At 34.9% G+C, this 21,540-nt stretch overlaps 3 protein-coding genes across 5 annotated transcripts; 1 reads left to right on the top strand and 2 right to left on the bottom strand.

Moving 5' to 3' along the window:
* Positions 1-296: 296 nt before the first annotated feature.
* Positions 297-4,212, top strand: LOC132033516 (G-type lectin S-receptor-like serine/threonine-protein kinase At4g27290). Its single transcript, XM_059423516.1, has 6 exons — positions 297-1,812; positions 1,964-2,193; positions 2,305-2,515; positions 3,054-3,291; positions 3,386-3,536; positions 3,776-4,212. The coding sequence occupies exons 1-6, from the start codon at positions 528-530 to the stop codon at positions 4,067-4,069; spliced, it is 2,409 nt and encodes an 802-aa protein (XP_059279499.1). The 5' UTR covers positions 297-527; the 3' UTR covers positions 4,070-4,212.
* A 1,183-nt stretch (positions 4,213-5,395) lies between these two features.
* LOC132033510 (CSC1-like protein RXW8) lies at positions 5,396-14,810 on the bottom strand. 3 transcript variants are annotated; one of them, XM_059423503.1, is made up of 12 exons: positions 14,488-14,810; positions 13,210-13,609; positions 12,103-12,249; positions 11,576-11,639; positions 11,231-11,440; positions 10,224-10,400; positions 9,473-9,771; positions 8,688-8,958; positions 7,744-8,022; positions 6,371-6,604; positions 6,126-6,270; positions 5,396-6,039 (listed from the first exon to the last, which is right to left on the bottom strand). In XM_059423503.1, exons 2-12 carry the CDS (start codon positions 13,488-13,490, stop codon positions 6,011-6,013), a joined length of 2,136 nt encoding a protein of 711 aa, XP_059279486.1. In that variant the 5' UTR covers positions 13,491-13,609; positions 14,488-14,810; the 3' UTR covers positions 5,396-6,010. The 3 variants fall into 3 exon arrangements, with proteins under 3 accessions (XP_059279486.1, XP_059279484.1, XP_059279487.1); XM_059423501.1 differs by having other exon boundaries at positions 6,126-6,294; positions 14,488-14,808; XM_059423504.1 differs by lacking the exon at positions 14,488-14,810 and having other exon boundaries at positions 6,126-6,294; positions 12,103-12,226; positions 13,210-13,341.
* Positions 14,811-17,197: 2,387 nt separating this feature from the next.
* Positions 17,198-20,507, bottom strand: LOC132035351 (1-aminocyclopropane-1-carboxylate synthase 3-like). Its single transcript, XM_059425610.1, has 4 exons — positions 20,306-20,507; positions 19,442-19,573; positions 19,042-19,202; positions 17,198-18,408 (listed from the first exon to the last, which is right to left on the bottom strand). Exons 1-4 carry the CDS (start codon positions 20,453-20,455, stop codon positions 17,433-17,435), a joined length of 1,419 nt encoding a protein of 472 aa, XP_059281593.1. The 5' UTR covers positions 20,456-20,507; the 3' UTR covers positions 17,198-17,432.
* Between the last annotated feature and the right edge of the window lie 1,033 nt (positions 20,508-21,540).

The following is a 21,540-nucleotide window of genomic DNA, read 5'->3' as shown; positions in this document are numbered from 1 at the left end:
CTAAATAAAAAATTAACTAAAAGTATTATTGTAAACAAATGCCTACAAGAGGATAATAGGGATTTGACAGGATATTTATGATATATATATATATATCATGATTACGTTTAACAACTAACTGCGCATCGCGCAGGTACATATAATAGTATTGGAATTAAATTTCAAATCGCGTGATAACGACTAGCTAGTTTCTGTTGGATGTTACATCTGTCAGTGTTATAGTTTTTCAAGAATAATTATTTGTAGAAGAAGTCTAATATTGATTTACTGGAATATGCAGTTTTTTAGGTGGATTAAGAGTCTAATACCTTTATTATAGGAGCAGCCTATTGCATTGTTTATACACCTATCCGAAGACTTATGATAAATGAAATTTAAGAGACATATTTTCATCAATATTTTCAACCTTGCGCTTGCACCTCTCTTAAAAAAAATCCTAACAATTTCTTTCTTCCCAAGCTGACCAAAACTTGACTTTGGTTGTAAACTATTTCAGTCTTCAAAGAGAATTAAGCAGCATAGATCCAATGGAAAGTTTTCTGCTTGTGTTTCAGTTCTTGCAGATATTGTTATGTGGTTTACTATGCTCAATTTCTAGTTCAAAAGATACTATCACTGCAACTGACTTTCTAACAAAGGGTAAGACCATTACTTCATCTGATGGAAGCTTTGAGATGGGATTTTTTTCCCCGGATTCCATGAATAATTGGTATGTCGGAATATGGTACAAGCACGATGTGTCTGACAAGTCTGTTGTATGGGTTGCGAATAGAGAAAATCCAATCACCAACACATCAGGTGTTATTCTAAAAATCGTCAATTCAGGAAGCCTTGCTCTTCTCACAGCTGCTAATAAGATTTTGTGGTCTACTAATTCATTGAGACGTTTGACTGTGAAGAATCCAATTGCACAGTTGTTGAAGACGGGGAATGTTGTTGTAAGAGATGCAAATGATACTAAACCTCAGAACTTCCTGTGGCAGAGTTTTGATTATCCTACTGATACACTGTTACCAGGCATGAAGATGGGTAAGAACTTTGTGACTGGACAAGAGTTTTACCTCTCCTCATGGAAGAATGAATCTAACCCAGCTCCAGGGGAATATACATATCACTGTGATCCCACTGGATATCCTCAGGCTGTCCTGAGGAAAGGTAAAGTTAAGGTGTTCAGTACCGGACCATGGAATGGACTCGGCTTCAGTGGTTTACCAGGACTGACACAAAATACCAAATTTACATTTAAGCTGGATTTTGATGAAAAGAAAATATTTTACAGCAACGAGCTTCTGGGTTCTGTTATGTACAAATTAACCTTGAATAGTGACGGTGTGCTTAAGCGTTTAATGTGGGTTGAGAATGAACAGAAATGGGATGTTTTCATTTTTTCACCAGCAGATACTTGTGACAACTATGGAACATGTGGTGCATATGGTAGTTGCAACAACACACGCACTCCTGTGTGTAACTGTTTGAACAAGTTTGTGCCTAAAGATCCAAGAAATTGGGTAGTGACGAATTGGTCTAGTGGGTGTGTTAGAAGGACACCCCTTAATTGCCAGAACGGAGATGGATTTCTCAAGTACTCTGGTATAAAGCTACCAGATACACAGTATTCACGGTTTGATGTGAGTATGACACTCCACGAGTGCAAACAAGCTTGCTTAAGGAATTGCTCTTGCATGGCATACTCAAATCTTGATATACGCAATGGTGGCAGTGGCTGTTTGCGTTGGTTTGGAAACTTAATTGACATACGAGAATTAGCTGGAGGACAGGACATTTACATAAGGATGGCTACCTCAGAGTTAGGTAAAATTTGTGAATTTGATCAATATGGAGTATCAGTTGTGTTTTACTTAGCTAAAGTATTTGTTAAAAGTTGACATATTATATGTACACAAGTTGACTTTTCCCTCTTATTTAGTTTATTTCACCCTCCATGTTTTGTTTTCTTTTTCAGGCTCGAAGAAAACAAATCTACTTGCTTTGAGTCTGTCACTATTGATTGGAGTGGCTGTAATTGGCCTGACCATATGGCTGTATATTTGGAAAAAGAAGAAGCAAAGGAAGCTGAATTTGAAAGATGACCTAGACGTCCCACTGTTTGCCTTATCAACTCTAACTAAAGCAACCTCTAATTTCTCAGTCGAGAACAAGATTGGAGAAGGTGGATTTGGATCTGTTTACAAGGTAACATTATAAGTTTATGAATCATTCTTTCAGAAAATAATATGTACTATAATTGACAGTAAACAGATGACACTTTGGAATCATTTAGTCAGTTATATGCTGATATTATAGGGAATCCTGGAGGGTGGACAAGAAATAGCTATAAAGAGGCTCTCCAAGTCTTCCTCGCAAGGAGTTAACGAGTTCAAGAATGAAGTTATTTGCATTGCCAAACTTCAGCATCGAAACCTTGTGAAGCTTATAGGTTGCTGCATAGCACGAGGAGAGAAATTGCTGGTCTATGAATACATGTGCAACAGAAGTCTAGATCTCTTCATATTTGGTCTGGTTACTCTCTCTTAACACAAAGAACCTCAATTAGTACACAAAGAACCTCAATTAGTACACATAGTAATGTTGATAGTTTAGATCACATTTTAGCTTCACTTTCTAACCTATGTTGCTCGAACTCTTCAAAATCCTGCCCCACCCGTGTCAACAAGTCATGGGTGTGGGTGTCAGATCCACACTGGACTTGGTTTAATTTTTGGGTTTAGGTCATATATATATAGTTATATAAAGTATGGGAATGCTTTTCTATTACACAAGATATCTTATGATAAAACATTTGGTGCTTATAAAGAATTAAATTTTAGTAGTTTTAGTTAAATAGCTTTAAAATCGAGATATATACTTTATATGTCCTAATATACATTTATTGACCATATCCGCACTCGGATCCATATCCCCAAATTCTAAATTTATGTGATGAAGAATCTGACCTCTAGATCCACACCTGCATCGGATACCCGCACCCAAGTCCGAGCAACATAGTTTCTAACATATTATTATCAGTGTTCTAACAGAGGACCTATTAACAGATGAAAAGAATAGCATGTTACTCAACTGGCCTAAGCGCTTCAACATCATCAATGGAATTGCTAGAGGACTTCTGTATCTCCATCAAGATTCTCGGCTAAGAATTATCCACAGAGACCTCAAAGCTAGTAACATTTTGTTAGATACTGACATGAACCCCAAGATCTCAGATTTTGGCATAGCTAGAAGCGTTGTAGGGAATGAGACTGGTGCTAATACACACCATGTGGTTGGGACACAGTAAGAAATTTAGTACTACTCACTTTTTAGCAGTTATATTAGGTATAACATCCTTTATTTAACAACACTATTTTCTGTTTAATGTGTGATGCAGTGGCTACATGTCCCCAGAGTATGTAGTCCATGGTGTCTTCTCAGTAAAATCAGATGTATTTAGCTTTGGCGTATTAGTGCTAGAGATAATCAGTGGTCGGAGAAACAGAGGATTTTCCCATGAAAGTCACAGTATCAACCTTCTCGGACATGTAAGTCTTCTTTGTTAATTAAAGGCGAGTTTAAATTTCGTGCACTAATGGAGTAAAATAATCTTTAAACAATGGGGTAACTTATAAGGTAGTTACAGAGATTTCTCCATAACAATTACCTGATAACCTGGTAAAAATGATAATTAACCGATGATAGTTAAACTTCATTGACCTTAAATCCATTAGGCACATCAACCGCTAAATGTTTCTTGATTATGTACTGATTGTGTAACTGACAGGTATGGAAACTTTATCAAGAAGGTAGACCATTGGAGCTAATTGATGCACATCTAACGGATTCATGTTATATTTCCGAATTGCTACGCTTAATCCACGTGGCTTTGTTATGTGTACAACAATGTCCAGAAGACAGGCCAGACATGCCTACAGTGGTGTTGATGTTGGCTAATGATGCTATTTTACCTCAAGCTAAGGAACCTGGTTTCTTCACAGAGAGCAAAGCCACGTCTGAATATTCAACAAGCATGTATTCAGCAAACGAAATTACCGTAACACTTTTGGAACCCCGGTAAATTAAATTAGATAGGAAGGTATGGAGGCGGAGGATTAGGTTAGAAGGCTAATAGGTAGCTAGATGTGGATCCAGGATTTACATTGTATGGGTTCAACCTTTTAACATTTTTAGCAATGAACCCGTTATAGTTTTAAAGTTATGGATTCATGTCTACTATTTATTGTAATTTTAATAATTTTTATACGTAAATTTATGCTATGCGCCAAAAGTTAGGGGTTCAATTGAACCCCTACTTAATATGTTACATCCGCCTCTGTAGGTAGCTTAGTGTTTATCCTTTTTAGTAGTATTCTTTAGTTATAGCATAGTTTCCTATTCTTTGACGTGTACTACTATCCACTGTTGAATTTGTTTTATATCCTGCGATTTTGCTGCCTTATTTTTCCTACAATATTGCTTCGGATACTTTTCTTTTGAGCCGAAGGTCTATCGGAAACAACCTCTCTACCTTGCAAAGGCTAGGGGTAAGTTCTGCGTACATCTTGCCCTCCCCAGACTCCACTTGTGGGATTATACTAGGTATGTTGTTGTTGTTGTTGTGTTCATTCAGATCGTTCATTATCTTCAAGCTTGAATTGCATAAGGATTTCCAGGTCTATCTTACTATTATGATTGTACAGTTTATGAGTTGTATAAGAAAATAAGTTACCAGCACTTCATGTACATCAAGCTTGATAGTTTGAAATCTAGGATGAGTTTTGGTTACAAATTTAAATGAGTTAGACACTTCTTTTTCTCTTTCCTTGGTTGTGTATCTTATGCTATGAATTCTAAGGTGTTTTACTGATATTTGAATGTATGTACTTATCGACTTGAAGTAGAAACCAACTTTGCATGAAGTATACTAACTAGCTAGGAAATTCTTTCTCAAATTCTAGCTACGGATTATGATAAGGAAAACCTACATTGACTCCATAGAGTTCAAGAGGTCTTTCTCAGGATCTTATTTGGCCAATGGAGGCTAAACTTAGGCAAAGTAATCTCCTAACTTTTGCTTAATGTGTCAAACATTTCACTTAACAGCAAGTAATATTTGTGCAAGGAAGATTGTTGAAAGGTGTAAAGAGCAACAGTGTTTTGTGTTGTAAAGCCATAGTTGCCTATGTGTTATGGGATCTGTTATTAGTACGCCTTCAATACGGGTGTATATCAATATTTAATATGGGTACATGTAGTTTATATTAATTCTAATGTATTTTGAAGATTGGTTTCTATTAATTCTAATGTATTTTGAAGATTGGTACAAAAGACCTATTCAACATGAGTACATCAAAATAAATGAAAGATAAATATAAAATAAATCAACACAATGAGAGTTTACAAGAATGGCAGAACACGTGGTTGATGGCTTTTAGAAGTTCCAGAGTAGCATTTACATCTTCCCTTTCTCCGAGTTCAAGACATTCATTGGATGTGGTCCCAGTTACACGATCGAACATCAAGCAGTCACTTCATTAACAACTAGAATGATAGCAAAATGGCTTGATGAAACTGCTAAGACTAGAGGTAATTGGAAGGATTGCAAGTCTAATTTCTTATTTTCCTGCTAGCAAATGTACAACTATAGCCAAAAAGCTAGAATAAACAAAATCCTCTGATAGATTAACCTGTAAGTGTTTCAACTATACATGTAAGAACATCATACTCTAGCAGAAGGTTTCAGTATTCATGGAACTATCATCTGTACAAAAACTCAATAATTTCATCTTCCCATCTCTATGTGAAGATAATCTAAGAACTTCCAAAAATCTTGCAGCTCCAGGAGCGCTCATAAGAACTATCTCCTGTGTGTACTAAAAGTCTCTATTCAAGATATCATCTGCCTTCCTCCAAAAATAAATAATTAGAAGAATCACGACTAGCAACATTCCCGCATGTAAATGCCCAGAAATTCATATACTTGATTATGATTCTCCAATTTCAACGTATGTTGAACCCATTAAGAAGATAGATGGACGGGACTTTTTCCTATAACCAACAAGGTGTCAAGAACATTTTATAAGGCATGTAAATAAATAAATATTGTTGCATAATAGTCATTTAGAAATTTGAACCTGGATTAATTTCAAGGTCTTCAAGCCTGCAGTTGTTATGATTTGGGGGCATAGGATCACCCAGCGTGCGGGAACTGGATTTGAACTGAGTATAAGCTGATGTGAGTTTTTGATGGATCTCTTTCATTTTCCCATTTTGCTCATCCTGCCGGTCCATTTCAATAAGGATCTATGGAAATGAACACATGGTATAAGAGGCATATAATGGAAAATATTCTAAACCGATGGTAGCAATTAAAATATACCTGAGCAGGGATGTGCCTGAATAATGGTTGAAACCTCTGCCTGCAATACTCATTAAAAAGGAGCGTCAAGATTATCAGCGGAATTACGAAGCTTGACGCCACTGTAGATTTTTTTAGTCCAAAGACTGCCATGGCTATAATTTGCATCAGCACCATTGAGAAAATTGTTGCGTTGTGCACAATAGGCCAATAAGTTCCACCAGTTTGATATTTTGTTACATATACATTGAGGATCTGAAAGTTTTAGTGAATTGATGTTACAAACTCAGGCTACAAGTGTGGATGCAGACATAGATATTCAGGTTATAATACTAAACATAGCGGTACAAATAAGATTAATCAAAAACCTTTCTTGAAATGTCCTCCCACTTGGATGACTCCCCGTTCTTTTTTTAACCAATCAAGATGACGTTCACTTTCTTTAGTAGAAGAGTCCTATTACACATTTTTTTCAAAAATCTATGGTTCCTGACTGTCAGATCAACAGATTCTTGGTTATGACTATCACATTAACCTTGGTAAGTAGGATCTTTTTGTCACCTTAAAAACCACAAATGTAAACTTCCTTATACTACATACATTACATCATCTTGTTGCTTTTAAAATAAAAGCCTTTCTTTTCATGCACAATTTCCTTACGAGATTCCAAGAACATTGGGGGTTCTTTTTTTTTTTTTTTTTTTTTTTTTATAAGTAAGAACATTGAGGGTTCTCATTAGATCTAATAATCCAAGATAATCAATGAAGCTTCTTGCTGCTACGTAATCTGTTCATGACATTTTTTCGCCTGATTATTTCAAGTAGATATAAGATAAGGTTGCATAACAATCTTTGAAATACTGAAAGGCCAAAGTAAAACTACCGCGTTACTAAATGCTCAGAGGTGATACTACTTTAGTACCAAATTTGACTGCGAGGACATTACTTGGTAAGCATATTTATAAGGTCTTATGATTTTATTTTATTTTTAGTTTCGTTCCTACTGCACATAACTGTGGTGCAACCATAAAAACTTAAGACAATATTCAATTCAGCTACAAAAGCACTACTCAAACACAGCTAATATCTCCAGAGGTATCATTTTTTATGAATTTCACACAAATGAAAAACGAGAAATGCAAGCAATTTAGAGGCGAGTAGCAAGAAGCTCATTGACTTTCAAAATATAAAGGCAAGAACAGGTATCCTGAATACTCTGCCCTTACAAAATCCAGGCACGGCTTGATTTTCTTTTTCTCTTATTGTTGGCCCAAGCAATTACTGGATGTTTTTTACGACCCTTAACCTATACATTTCATCTTATAAATAAAACCAAATTGGACACACAAAAGAAGATTAAGAATAGATGGAACAATTCAGAAGGGGAAGTTTACCTGATTACGGTATACAAGGTAAGCAAGGGAAAAATAAACCAGCAAGAATGGCAGTATCAAAGGAGACAATGTGGAATACACAAAGCCAAAAAGCCCAAATAGAAGGATCCTCGGAACTTCTGTGTGGTATGGAAAAGTCAATGTACCGTATGTAGTGACATCCTTGTTTCTTAGAATAAATCTATAGAATAAGTTGCAGAGTAAACCAAATGGTTGCATGAGTTCGCATGATAGACTTGCCCAGCCTGATGCCAAAACATAAGTCATAAAAAAGGTGGCCTGCGAAAAGAAAAAAAAAATTAAATTAATCATCACACACTTTGTGAATTCTTCAAGTCGCAAGGTGGAGGGTAAAGGATCAAAACAGGGCAGTTCATTGTGTAGGGAAAGTACTCTATAAGGAAATTTAAACATAAGGGATAAAGAGAACGTAGGTGTAGTTTCCCAAAGTCTCCCATTTCCTAATTGGACAGCTTAGAGGCAGTGATGACACATTACTCGCTACAGATTTTGATTTATTTGCTCTTACATTCTCGTCACAAGTTGGAATAGTACAAGTTTGTGCCTGTTATCATAAATAATGATGTAGAAAAAAAGACATGTACTTTCAACGAAGGACTAGTACATTTCCGTCGTTTTCCTTCTCACCCTGTTAATCTCGAATTAAATGTGGTGCAACTGAGAAGTGATTTTCTCCTACCACGTAAATGAATAATAACTACACTAAAGAAGTCTAGCTCTCTAGCATCCATCAACCCAATAAAAAAAGGCTAGAAGTAAACCTAGTATTAGCGTTGTTGTTTTCTCTGGGGAATCATTAACAGAAACATGATGAATCCCTAAAATCAAATATTTTCGGTTTGCTATTTGAGGATTGAGAAAAACAGTTAGGACGAAAGGGAAAGCAGGTAAACACACATATACACGTAGAGGAGGCAGGTTACCGTTGATGGTACTGCCGTTGCAAGTAGGTAATTTACATCCTTAAAAATCTTACTGAACCTCTCAATTACAGACCCCGAGAGGATGTTACCAAAGAAAACATTCCAGATGAAGAAGCACAAAACTTTTATGCATGCACTCCTCTTCCTGCCACTACGAGAGATAGAGCCTTCCAATGTAGAAAATAGCAACATTATTGGAGGAACCATGTACATAAATATTATTAACACGACACTTGGTAGATATCCTGTAGCCAGCTGACTCATTGCTTTCCTGCAAGAAAGAAAGGGATAAAAGATAGCCATATTGCCCATGGATATAGTTCAGATGTCATAAATTGGCAGGAATATTATGTATCTCTAGGCTGATAAGTTAAGGTTAATACATAGAATGAAAGAGAAGCATTAAAGTTAGTAGCGGAATGGAAACAGTGCAAGGACAGAGGAAGGTGGTAAATCATTGTGAAAAAGAAAAAGGCAACCTTGAATCAAGAAACTTGACTTTATTTCCCCGTGCTCTGTGTGTGTGTGTGTGTGTGTGTGTGTGTGTGTAGAGAGAGAGAGAGAGAGAATGATCAATAACTGTACTCCATGCAAAAATAGATTTTCAAGGTAAAATCTTTAAAAATTAAATAATTAGGGTTATAATTTTACCAAAATAGAAACAGTCTCTCTACCTCCACGAGGTAGGGTTAAGGTTTGCATACTCCCTACCCTCCCCAAACCCCACTTGTGGGATTTATACTGTGTCATTATAATTTTACCAAAATAGGCAGTGACGGGATTACCTCTTTAAAACTCCTTTAAGGAATGGAAATGTCTTTTGAAGCTTGTCTAGGTGAACAAGACCTTGTGTTAACGAAACAGGCACAATGAAAAATGCCACCAAAGCCATCGAGGCCACAAGAATAGCTATTTTGCGGATCCAAAGGAGTCTATATGGGACACAAATGTTTGACCAATACATATCGTCTGGTTCTGGAGAAAGATTTGTGACCCATGACATGGGATTTCGAGATTGAAGGCCCTGAGAAGCAACCGAAGCAGCATAGCGATTCCTGAAAAACACTAAAGCAGCTGCAGACTCCTGCAAGAAAAAATTGTGTGTTCATTTCACTTCTTATTTTGGCCCTCATGAAAAATGAAGCTAATTCAAAATTTTCAAGACAAAAAAGTCAAGCATACCAAAAGCAATCTGTAGTTTATGACACTGTAATCTATTTAGTTAAATCAGGAACAAGCGCAACTTAGTATTGTTCCTTCCGTTGAAGATTAAGCAAACTTAGAACTGTGCATTATAAGTAAACTTTACCAAGCAGCATGAGAACTGAGAAGTTAATAGTGCAGCACATGTCAAGCCTCAAATGAACACAGACATAGTTCCAAGAAGGTAATGTTCCACCTATAGTGTATTGACTGGGAAACTTTCTCTCTAAAGATGCTATGGCTTAATTCTAACAATCAGTGGAAGTCATGACAATGATATGAAATCTGCCTAGTTGCTAGAACAGATGAAAATAATGAGAATCACTCAAATACCTTTTTCCTCAAATCTGAACCACCAAAATCACTTCTTCCTTTGTCACCTTCCGCATCCATGGGAAGCATGCTGAATGATGCTGTTGTTCCACAAAGGCCACATCTCATGGAATTTGATCCAATATGTAGTTCCCTAGGTGTCAGTTTTAGCATCTTGCACATCTTCCCTGCATCAGTCTGCAGTCATGCAACATTTGGCACATTAATAACCAGAAGAAAGAAATAAAAAGCACAAGGGAGAATAATGTCAAACCACAGTACAAGCAGAAGTCTTGATCAAGATCAAGATAGTTACTTTTGAGCTGACATAAATATGCTTTATGAGGAAAAACTAGCAGAAGATAGAGGGACTTTGGGGCGTGCTATTACTTGAATCGTAGTGCTTTTTTAACTAGGGCCATGGAAACTCATAGGAGTTGGCATTACAATAAATAAAAAATAAAAAAAATAAAAAAACTTGATCCTAACAATAATGGCAGAAAGCATAGTATTCAAGAGGAAAATATATATCATATTCCTGAGTCTTCAGGCGCCTTATGTCTACTATGAAGAAAACTATCTCTAGATTTCTAAGGAGAATTACTAGTTTCCAATGTGGAAAATAAATTGCCAGCATATAAAACCAACCAACTCCGTTTTGCAGTTAAATTTTTCCGTATCATGCAGTTTCAAAACCATTTACCTCTTGAGCTTTTACAAGAGAAAAAGTACTTAAAAGTCTTCATCCTAATTTTTTGACAAACATCTACAGCAAAATAATACATAGCACCGGGTACAAACAATTCGAAGTCATTTTCTCACCATTATGGCCTTACGATATATGAAGAAACTTATAGAACATCTCCCATCATACAACGTGAAAATTTTCAGCTCATATTAATATTTAATTGGAACCAGAAGAGGATAATATATGTGCTATAGAAGAGAAACTTCAAAGCCACATCAAGCTTTGACATGCAAGGGAAATATTTCTATAATGACACTACCAAAACAGAGTGAATACCCACCACCAGTTTCTGAACAGAGCCAGATCGATAAACAATTTGATGAGATAAAAAACTTGATGCATAGAAATTTGTAAAGAATCTCGTCACTGTTCCACTGTACGATTCATCTCGCGACCATGGGATGGCACGAACAAGAACTGTGAAATAACTTGGGTTGGAAACAGACGAAGTAAAGTAAGCCAGCCTCATCCTTGAAATGCTTTTGTACTCCTAAAAGCAAGTGAAGACCTTTTATGACAAAAGAACATACATAACATACATACTATCACATACTAAGGATCAAGTATGAAATACATACATTTTCAAAGAAAAAGCAGCAAATGGAAATTAGTCGTGATTTCTTACAAGGTAAAGAAGAAAACAAGCACAGCAGGATATGAGGTACAGCGCAAAGCAGTGAGCCCAAAGCCTGAAGAAGATGAAAGGCATATGTAGGTAAAACTGACTCGGATTATAATGGAGCAACAGATTAGAAAACTAACTTAATCTGACAATTAAAGACTTAGGAAACTACCTTCTACATATGCTTCCTTGATCACTTTCAACACACAGTCTCTATAGTAATACTTTCTCTATTCTAAGTAAGATTAATTTCAGGATTTACTCTTTTTTTTTTTTTTTTTTTTTTTTTGAGATGGTAATTCAGGATTTACTTAAACAAGTTTCAAAAATGAAAACGAGACAGAACAGGGCATTAGCAGACTTGCAGACACTTTCAAGAAACAACAAATTGAAGTTTTAGTTCTCATTCTATTTCCAAAATGTGAGTAAAAGAGCCTCTTGCGATGTGTATGTGAGTATTCCATTGAGAAGACAATAGATTAATCAACTGCATTTAAATCATTATCAGCAATTTTGTACTCGTTTCATACCATCTTGACCCTTCCTCAACATTCACAATGGTGAATACCTCCAATGTCTCAGCTGGAATTTGGTGACGTTGCATCTCTTTTCCAAAATAATTAAGTGGGAGCACAAGGAAATTGCATACAATAGCTGCAATGGAGAATATTCGGAAACTGTCCACAATGAGCAGCAGGAGAGTAAGTTTACTGCAATAGAGTAATGGTTCATAGACATAATAAAGTGCAATTGGAAGGTTGTTCTTCAAACTGAACTTCATAACTGCACTGTTGGCAGTGATACAAAGTCTGAAGGTAAAAAGAATTATCAAAGAGAATGTGGTTGAACGGAAAAGTACTAAGCAGAGATATAAATGTTTAACCATACTTTCTAAGTAACATTTATCATGACTTCCGCAGGCAATGAGACAAGAAGTGTAACACTACTATAGGTAGTATTTGATATATTCCCAAGAAGTATAACTAAGCTTTTTTGGTCACAACATTCTCACAATAGCACACTAACACAAACTACACAGGTCCACTATCACCAGGAAAGACACCAAAATCACTTAAACAGTACATATACCATGGCAGTTGGTTGAGCCATCACAAATTACCAGAGAACAGATTCTGTTTTGTTTTTGTTAATTCTTCTTTTACTATGCTCCCCAAAACCCCAATATTGGACAAACTTATTTTACTACCCACTCGTCTGACATCTTCTGTACATCCTTACAAGACAAAACCATACTGCTAAGTATTCATCAGAAAGTTTAACCAATGAAATTCAATCATCTACCCTTTTAAGGGAATAATGAGAGGGCAATGACAGAAAGCCAACAAGCCATGACTACTATTTTGGCAATTGGTAAACAACTTCACACTAGACAATACAAAACAACGATTTATGCAATATATACTAATTGACCATGCAGAAATATGCAAGCTCCTTTACTATAAATTCTATGCTTGCTGAAATTTTCCCTACAAATGATGAAAATACTCGAAATGGAAGCAAATTTGATAGAAGCTAATTTAACCTAATTCATTTAAATTATATCAGGAGTTAAATTGACTTTTTCTTAAACAATAGAAAATCTAACAACTAATAAACTGCTGGCATTCCAATTTCACCTGAAAACAATCATCCGCACAAATACGACTGCATCCAAACCACCAGTAGCGCATATTTCTTCGTCAGACGTCTCCCATGCCTTTAGGATCCAACTTGGAGAAGGAACAAATCGATCAAAGCGAAAGGCATCCTGTTGTCTTGCTCGTACCTGAGCAATCTTCGCCCCAAAGTAAACATTTACAAAGCTTGGTTGTTTCCTTAAGACTGAATACAAGGAGAACAACACTACGCACACTGCAGTATTGATACCAGCAGAAGTCAACAAAGCAGCTAGCTTCATCTCCGTCCCCAAATACTTCAGAAACCTCACTAATTAGAACATGTAATCATTGCTGCCTTCCTTTAAAGATTGAAAACATTTGGACGCAGCAGCAACGTTGGTGCATTAAGGTTAAGAAACTGCAAAGTAAAAGCACAGTGAAGAATTTATGTTTTGCACATAATAAAAACCAAATTATCTGGTGATAACCAGATGACATTTGTACAATACACACAAAAATGAACGATTAAAAAAAGGAAAAGAAATACAACATTGTTACTAAGATACAATCAAACTAAGAGGTCACATAGGAAAGCTTCAGCCTTGCAAGCATGCTCATCTCAAATGTTCCCTGATCGACATTACGCGTTAGCATTCTACTGTTGAGAATATAATTAAGTAGTAAAAGTGTGCTTGCTCTAACAGCTTAAGTTTTTAGATGAGATGGTCACACTTCAACATGGCATCAGAGCAGGCAGAGGTCCCACCCATCGTCAAAAAAATATTCCACGTGGCGCATGAAAAAAGAATCAGGCGCCCGCGTGAGGAGGCATATTGAGAACATAATTAAATAAATAAAAGTGTGCTCTCTCTAACAACCTAAGCATTTAGATGAGATGACCACACTTCAACACTACCTAGCATACTGAATTGCGATGAAGTTCAAACTCAGGGCATAGATAACATGCACAACCAAAATTAAGTTAAAAATGAACAATTTACAGTTAATGTAACGCTTACACCAATGTTCTTCACACTATTCAGTTTATGCAAACAGCAACTTTGAATAATTTTACATCAGTTTCCAAGGAGATCAATTCAAAGGCAATAAAGTGTCTCGTAACAGAAAAAATACCATACACATTACGTCCGTTACTACTCAAAACAATGGTAATAACTAATAAACGTAAATCAAAACATTACCTAAGAATATTCTAGACAAAAATCTGACACACAATAAGAAAAACATGAATATTTATCAGAGAAACAGAAAGAAAAAAAAAATGAGAAAAATCACCTGAAATTGTAAACTTTTTTCCAATTTCAGAATGACGAAATGACGAATCCAAACGCAAGTTTTTTTTTTTATTTAATGAAAAAGCGATGCATGCTTTAAGCAACAAAATAGTGATTGCTTCGACTCAAAAGAAACCCTAGAAAATTCGTTCTTTTTTTTATTTTTATTTTTTTGCTTTTGCGTTAGGATTTGGGAGACGAGAGAGAATGATCGAAGAAGAAGGCGCGTCGATTGCGAGTGTGCGTGCGTGTATTTATATATAATAGCAAGTGAGATTTTGTGGGCCCGAAAAGAATTGCCACGTGGATTAAGTGTAAAACGGAATGGAACCGCTCCTAACTGCCAGTATCCCGGTTTGATTAAAGTGTTTCAGTTTTCATGCAAACTGAACCGATGCACTACCGTTGTTGTACCTAATGCATTAGCCGCTTTCTTCAGTTAACATATTGGACACGTATGCCACTTGTCTCAATGCTATGACATATATTGTTTTTTTTTTTTTTTTTTTTTTTTTTTTTTTTGGGAAAACAACACAAAATACCCCTAAAATGTAAAATATTTACCCGTCTATGCCCCCTGGTAAACTAATTTCGCTTCTTTTCCAATCGGCCGAAAATATTTACCGGAGTACCCTCTCGCCCAAAACCCTTCCTCCATGATAAGAGAAGGACTGAAGCAATCCTCCATGATATCGTCTACGTATATTTATGTACCACGATGATATTACAAAGAACTGAGGAGTGTCTCATTGAAGGATTGGAGCAGTCCTTCACGATACTTTCACAGTATATGTATAAAAGATGATGGTTTCATAGAGGTTTTTTTTAAGAAATGTGTGTCTTTTGAATAAATGGACATGATACTATACCAATATATTTATATACCATATTGGTACCATAATTTTGGGGGCGTTAAATAGTTTCAGGGGCATGAAAGTATGAGGGATATAGGCGAGTAATTATTCTGTTTTCAGGGTGCAGCGACATTCTTTCCCCTTTTTTTTTTTTTTTGTTTTCCACCCGCGGTACCCGTATTATAAGCGCTCGATTAAATCTGGATCGCGCATTGAAGGGCCCATTTTGGGGGCAGCATCATGGGCGGAGCCACCTTAGCCCTTCGCCGGAAAATTACACGGTGTACATAGGTTAAATGTTAGCTATTATCAGTATATATTTAATTTTTTTGTACATAGGTTAAATATTAGCTATTATGAGTATATATTTAATTTTGCACACCCTTAACACAAGTGAGAAGAAAATTTGTACGCCCTTCGCTAAATTACTGACTTCGCCACTGGACAGCATTCCCATGGCTCGAACCCGAAACCTCGAGTTAAGAATGGAGGGACCCCAACCATCCCACCACAACCCATATCCTTTGTTGCATTCGAGTTGATAGATTTATTTTATTTTTTGTAAATTTTCTCTTAAATTCTTAATCCTCTAAAATTTTGGCCCTCATCTTTTTTTTTTTTTTTTTTTTTTTTTTTTTTTTTTTTGGTTAGTTTATAGGTCAGGAATAAATTCTTCTCCCAAATTAAAATTCCTAGTTTTCTTTCCTTAGAGTGCAGTTCTACCCTTGTTAAGTGAGAAAAGTATTGACATTTTTCCACACTATTTGTCCTCAAACATATACTAAAAGAGTATAGAATGTGAAGTACTAAAATGTAGATGAAAGTTTTACCTGTTTACTTTGGCTTCTTTTTCCCCCTTTTTCGGACGCTCGAGATGATTTCTTCATCCCCCATTGATACTTATCATGATAATTCTCCAAACTCATAAACATGACAAAACATATCGATTTAACTAACAAATTATGTTATTGCGCGCCTTTCAATTTTGTATTTACCTAAAATGAGATTATATGTGCAAGAAATGTGCATAGTTCTATTGCTTTTATGATAATATATTGCCTTTATATCTTTACGTAGTTTGACTTCGAATAATAAGTCCTACAATTCTTTAGCATAACTTGTTAGAACCGTGATAAGTTTGTTCAACTTATGCGTGGATGACCACCTAAATAAGTGAGTTGTTAGTTGAATATCACTAATGTGCCACAAATGAAGTTCACTTTTCTTGAAGCTACAAGTGGCAAGATAAGTACTACTCCTAATTTCTAAAACAATCTGTGAAATTAAACAATGCCATTCTAAATTATATTTATATATCTCAAAATGTATTGAATTATAAAATTAAGAACAAGTAAATGATCCAACATTTATATGTGAAGGGGCCTATATATATATATATATATATATGTCAATGTTTTATATTTATTGGTTTCACGGTCAAGAGTAGGCTTGAGCGCCAACATTTACCCGTCAAAATTAAGTCTTCTCGAAAGAGATTAATTCAGGGGGAAATTTTAGCAGTCTAAACTTAATACTGAGAATTAGACGTTATACCTAATTTACAAATAGACGATTGCTTACTAGAAGGACCTAATCTTATGTTTAAAACTATTATTCACACATTCCGTGTTTAAGCCAAATAAATCTGATAATTTTGCATTAATAAAAAACATAAATTAAAGTAAGATTACATTTTTATTATGATGAATTAAGTGATAGTAGAAGTTTATAGGTAAGACATGCATCTTACATTCATTTGCTTAGTGCAAAGATTGTATGCAAAGAAATTAAATTTATTCCATCAATATCTCAATCTCAACAACTCTTTTGGTCCCATTTTTCTAGCGATTGCGATTTTGTTAATGAAGCAACGTGTTATAACATTTGAAAATGGACATAAAATATGAAAGCTACCAGTGGCCTGACCATATCTGAAACATGACATAACTCTACATAGCAATAAAAGCCAATAATACTAACAAAAATACTCTACAGAACAATATATGTTCCCTAGCTTTACTACAATGAACTCTCAAATTACATCAAATATCAAACACCACAATAATAGAGCATCTTCAGTACAGTCCATCTTTCAACGATCAGTTCTTCCATCACCTGATGATAACTTCACAACCCAATTCGCAATTGTCCTCCTCCTTGAGCTAGCGGCCGCCCTTAATGGCCGCTGCTGCTGAAAATCCTGGCAAAAATCTCTGCTGGAATTGACAAAATTATTAACCCTCTGCATCGCGATGTCAAGAGTTTCTCCTGACATATTCGCGAAACAAATTCTGAACCAGCCGGGTTCACTGCAGTGACAAGAGGATCCAGGAGACACATTTAAACCAACATCACTAATTATTTTCTTCCACAATTCCATTTCTGCTTCAAATGTGTTAGACTTTAGCAAATGCCTCATATCCACAAAGCAAAATAAACCAGCGTTACTTTTCAGACACTCAATCCCCGAAGTCGCTAGCCCTGAAGCGAGCATTTCCCTTCTATGTTTCAATTGCTTCTTGTTTTCTTTAATGTAACGTTTTACGAATTTTTTATCTCCAAGAATTTTAGACAATAGATACTGAGTTTGCGACGAAATTAGTCCAAAACTCGACATTTTTGTAGCAGCAGCTAAAAGTGTTTCGTTATTCGAATAAATCATACCAATTCTGAAACCTGGAAGGCCTAGATCCTTTGATAGACTCGACACAATGTGAACTTGGTTCCACATTTTGGATTTTTCGAGTTTTCTGTCGATTAATGCCTCCATAATGCTTATGAATTTTGGTGAATCGAATACTGTTCCAGCATATATTTCGTCGCTAACTATATGAATATTTTTGGTCATGGCAAATGTGATTAGAATGTTTAGTTCGTCCCGTGACATTGTTGTACCTAGTGGATTTGAAGGATTTGTGATGAATACACACTTGACTCTTAAATTCAGCTTTTGGGCTTGTTCATATGCTTCTTCAAGGGCGGATTCAGTAATTCTGAAATTATTTGAACTGTAGCAGTGTATGGGTACAATTTCAGCCCTTGTTCTCCATTTAAGGTCCCTATCAAACCTGTCATGACATACAGCAAAGGGAAACATCATACACTGACAGTATAACAAATAGGAGTATTTAATTACACCATTGGAGTGTGTGATTGTCTCATATAAAAGTTTAAGCAGTTAGAGCTACACTTCGAATAATTACTACTCCCTCTGTCTCAATTTATGTGGCACCATTTTCTTTTTGGTCTGTCTAAAAAAGAATGTCACTTTCTATATTTAGAACTAATTTAACTTTATGAGATGATTTATGGCCACACATTTTAAAAGTCTTTCTTTCTTTCTTAAACTCTGTGTCAAGTCAAATATTGTCACATAAATTGGGACGGATGAAGTAATATATTACTTTTTATGTCTAATTAACACGTCCTTTCACATGTCAGCTTGATTTTTTTTAGGTTTTGGGTTGTATATGAGACTTGGAACCATGTTGATGAGATGGACACAGTAACCATCTTTTCACTTTAAAGATAATTTCATATAAATATAAATATTGATTGATAACCTAAAATAAAGGGTAAAACTTGTGACTACATGTTATTTGACACATACGACGAAAAAATTACTCTGCAACAATCGATGTTTATAACTTTAAAAAATCGTTGTTAATATATTTGTATAACTGATGGAAGGGTAATGTTACCCGGGATAATAAGGAGTTGGAATAAGGAGAGCTTCTCCAGGTTCAGCTAAGCAAAATATGAGGGTTTCATTTGCTGAAGTTGAACCAGCTGTGAGTACTAACTTCTCTGGATCAAATTTTACTTTCTTTCTTCTGATCTCGGCCATGAATTCCACTAGTACCTGGAAAATAAAATGTAGCTTAAGATAAGAATTTTTTTCTCCTTTTACACTGGAAATTTATAAACCAAGAATTTATATGCAGAGTGCAAATTTGGAACACGCACGTGAAAACATAGTAAAGACAAGATCCTGACTCTAAAAAGGTCCCAGAATCAATTAGTTATAAAGAAGAAAAAAAAGCCAAAAGATTAAAGAAGAAGTAAGAAGCCAAAAGATTGAAGAAGAAGTAAGAAACTTACATTCTTGAAAGCCTGCAAGCCATGATAATCTTGGAAAAGAGCCAAGTCTCTGAACATGGATCCTCCATTTTCTCTAAACTGAATTACATCTTGGTTCCTTCTGAGCCATGATTCAAGAAGATCGAAAGATAGCTGTTTGATTAATTAGAAGAAGAAAAATTTAAGGTTAGAGTTCATACAGATACGCATGTTTCCTAAAGGAAATATAACCAGAAACAACAACAAAAAGTTGTGCATGGTATTCCAGACATGAGGTACTGCCTAGTGGTTCAATCAAACACTTTTTGGTTGGTATAATTGATCAATGTCACAAGAAGCAAAAGCCAACCTTTGAAAACAAGACATATAATATTAGCAAAAGTAGCACATGATTGTTGTTCCTTACTTTTTCTTTTGAGATGATCCAATATACTCCGATTTCTCCATTTCAATTAAATGTCTTTTCTTTTTAATTTGTTTTTAAAAAATACATCTTTATATATTTGGTAATTCATAAATTTCAATATTCTCTATGACTTGTTTAAGATTAAAAAATTCGAACTCTGTGACTAGCTAGTCAAACTAATCAACACACTTAAATTGGAATAGAGGAAGTACATAATTTGTCATGATACTGAACTATATGGAAAATTCCATTATACTTTTCAATCATCGATCATTTATTCTAGAATTATATATGTAGGCTTTTCTTCTCAAGATATATCATTAATAATCATGCCTCCGTAATAATTAAAACCACTCTTTTTATGTGCGGAATCAACCAATTTTTTTAAGAAGGAAAGAAAATAAAAAGAAAATTAAGTTGAGTTCAGTGTTTTAATAATAATAACTACTCATAAGTTTATGTGCATACATATTCGGTACCTGATTCTCAGCTAGACCCATTTGAATAATACCAGAAGGATTTTGAATGGGATCATAAGGGTTCTTCTCATATTCTTGCCATCCTATGAAATAAGAAGAATCTTGACCGTGTGATTTGCACATAGCCATTTTGGACAACATTTTCAACATTTTATGGATGAGGAGAAGGAGGAGTATTAAAAGGAGGGACAACTTGAGAGAGAAGTAGTAGTTATTTTGAGTAGGTATATATTGCAATGTCGCATTTATTTATAATAAGCCTAAGGTTGCAAAAGGAAAAAAAAAAAAAAAAAAAACCTTCGCCAGTAGAAAACTATGGTGGATGGTTCTCATTATTACTTTGACTAACGTGATCAATTTCTTTTCTTAACTCCCAACAAAATTTCTACTGTTTTCAGTTTTCTAAGGCCCTGTTTGGAAAGCCACCCAGGTAATTGGAATTGGGTGTAATTGGGTGTAATTACCTTTGAAACATGCATTTGTTTGACCAAGTAATTACTGTGATTAGGTGAAAATTGGGTGTAATTGACAGGTGTAATTTCACTCTCGAATTCTCAAGGGGTGAGAATGGGTGTAATTACACTGTAATTAAATGGGTTACTTTTTAGTTTGTTTATTTTTTTACTTTAATTTCTTTTTATTTTTAATTTCTATTATTTTAATATTTTTTATTTCTATTATTTTAATTTCTTTTTTATTTTTACTTTTGAATTATTTTTATTTTTTAAAATGTATTTTTCCTTTTATATTATTTATTTTCCATTTTCTTTCTTCTCATTCCCAACCTTTACTTCTTGTGGTTCCATGTAATTGCTCTTTTTTTTTATTATTCATTTAGCATAAACTTGTTATTATTCTAATAGTTGAAACTACACCTCTTAATATTGGAAAGAATGAGTCATTAACAAACTTGACATATAACGAGTGACGTTATTAAAGTAGAATTTCATTGTGAATGAGGTTATAGACTTATATTTTTCCTTTCTTTTGAATTATTTACTTAAGTTACGTTGGAACTTACTTATGTAATGTTGGAATTTGACATAAGAGTATTATATTGAACTTTTTCTTTTGGATTTTGAATTTAGGTTATATTTCCAAATTTAAGTTATTTGCTTTCACATTGCATGTTGTTTATTTTTCACTTACATTTGATGGATTTTTTGTGTCAAACTTTTGAATAATGTTATGGAATTATATTTATTAATATTTTTTTTGTCAAACATCTAATCCAT

The sequence above is a fragment of the Lycium ferocissimum genome, chromosome 10 (assembly GCF_029784015.1).
Source record: "Lycium ferocissimum isolate CSIRO_LF1 chromosome 10, AGI_CSIRO_Lferr_CH_V1, whole genome shotgun sequence".
NCBI lineage: Eukaryota > Viridiplantae > Streptophyta > Magnoliopsida > Solanales > Solanaceae > Lycium > Lycium ferocissimum.
Note: the sequence above shows the minus strand (reverse complement) of the source record. Positions and strands in the feature narration are given on the sequence as shown.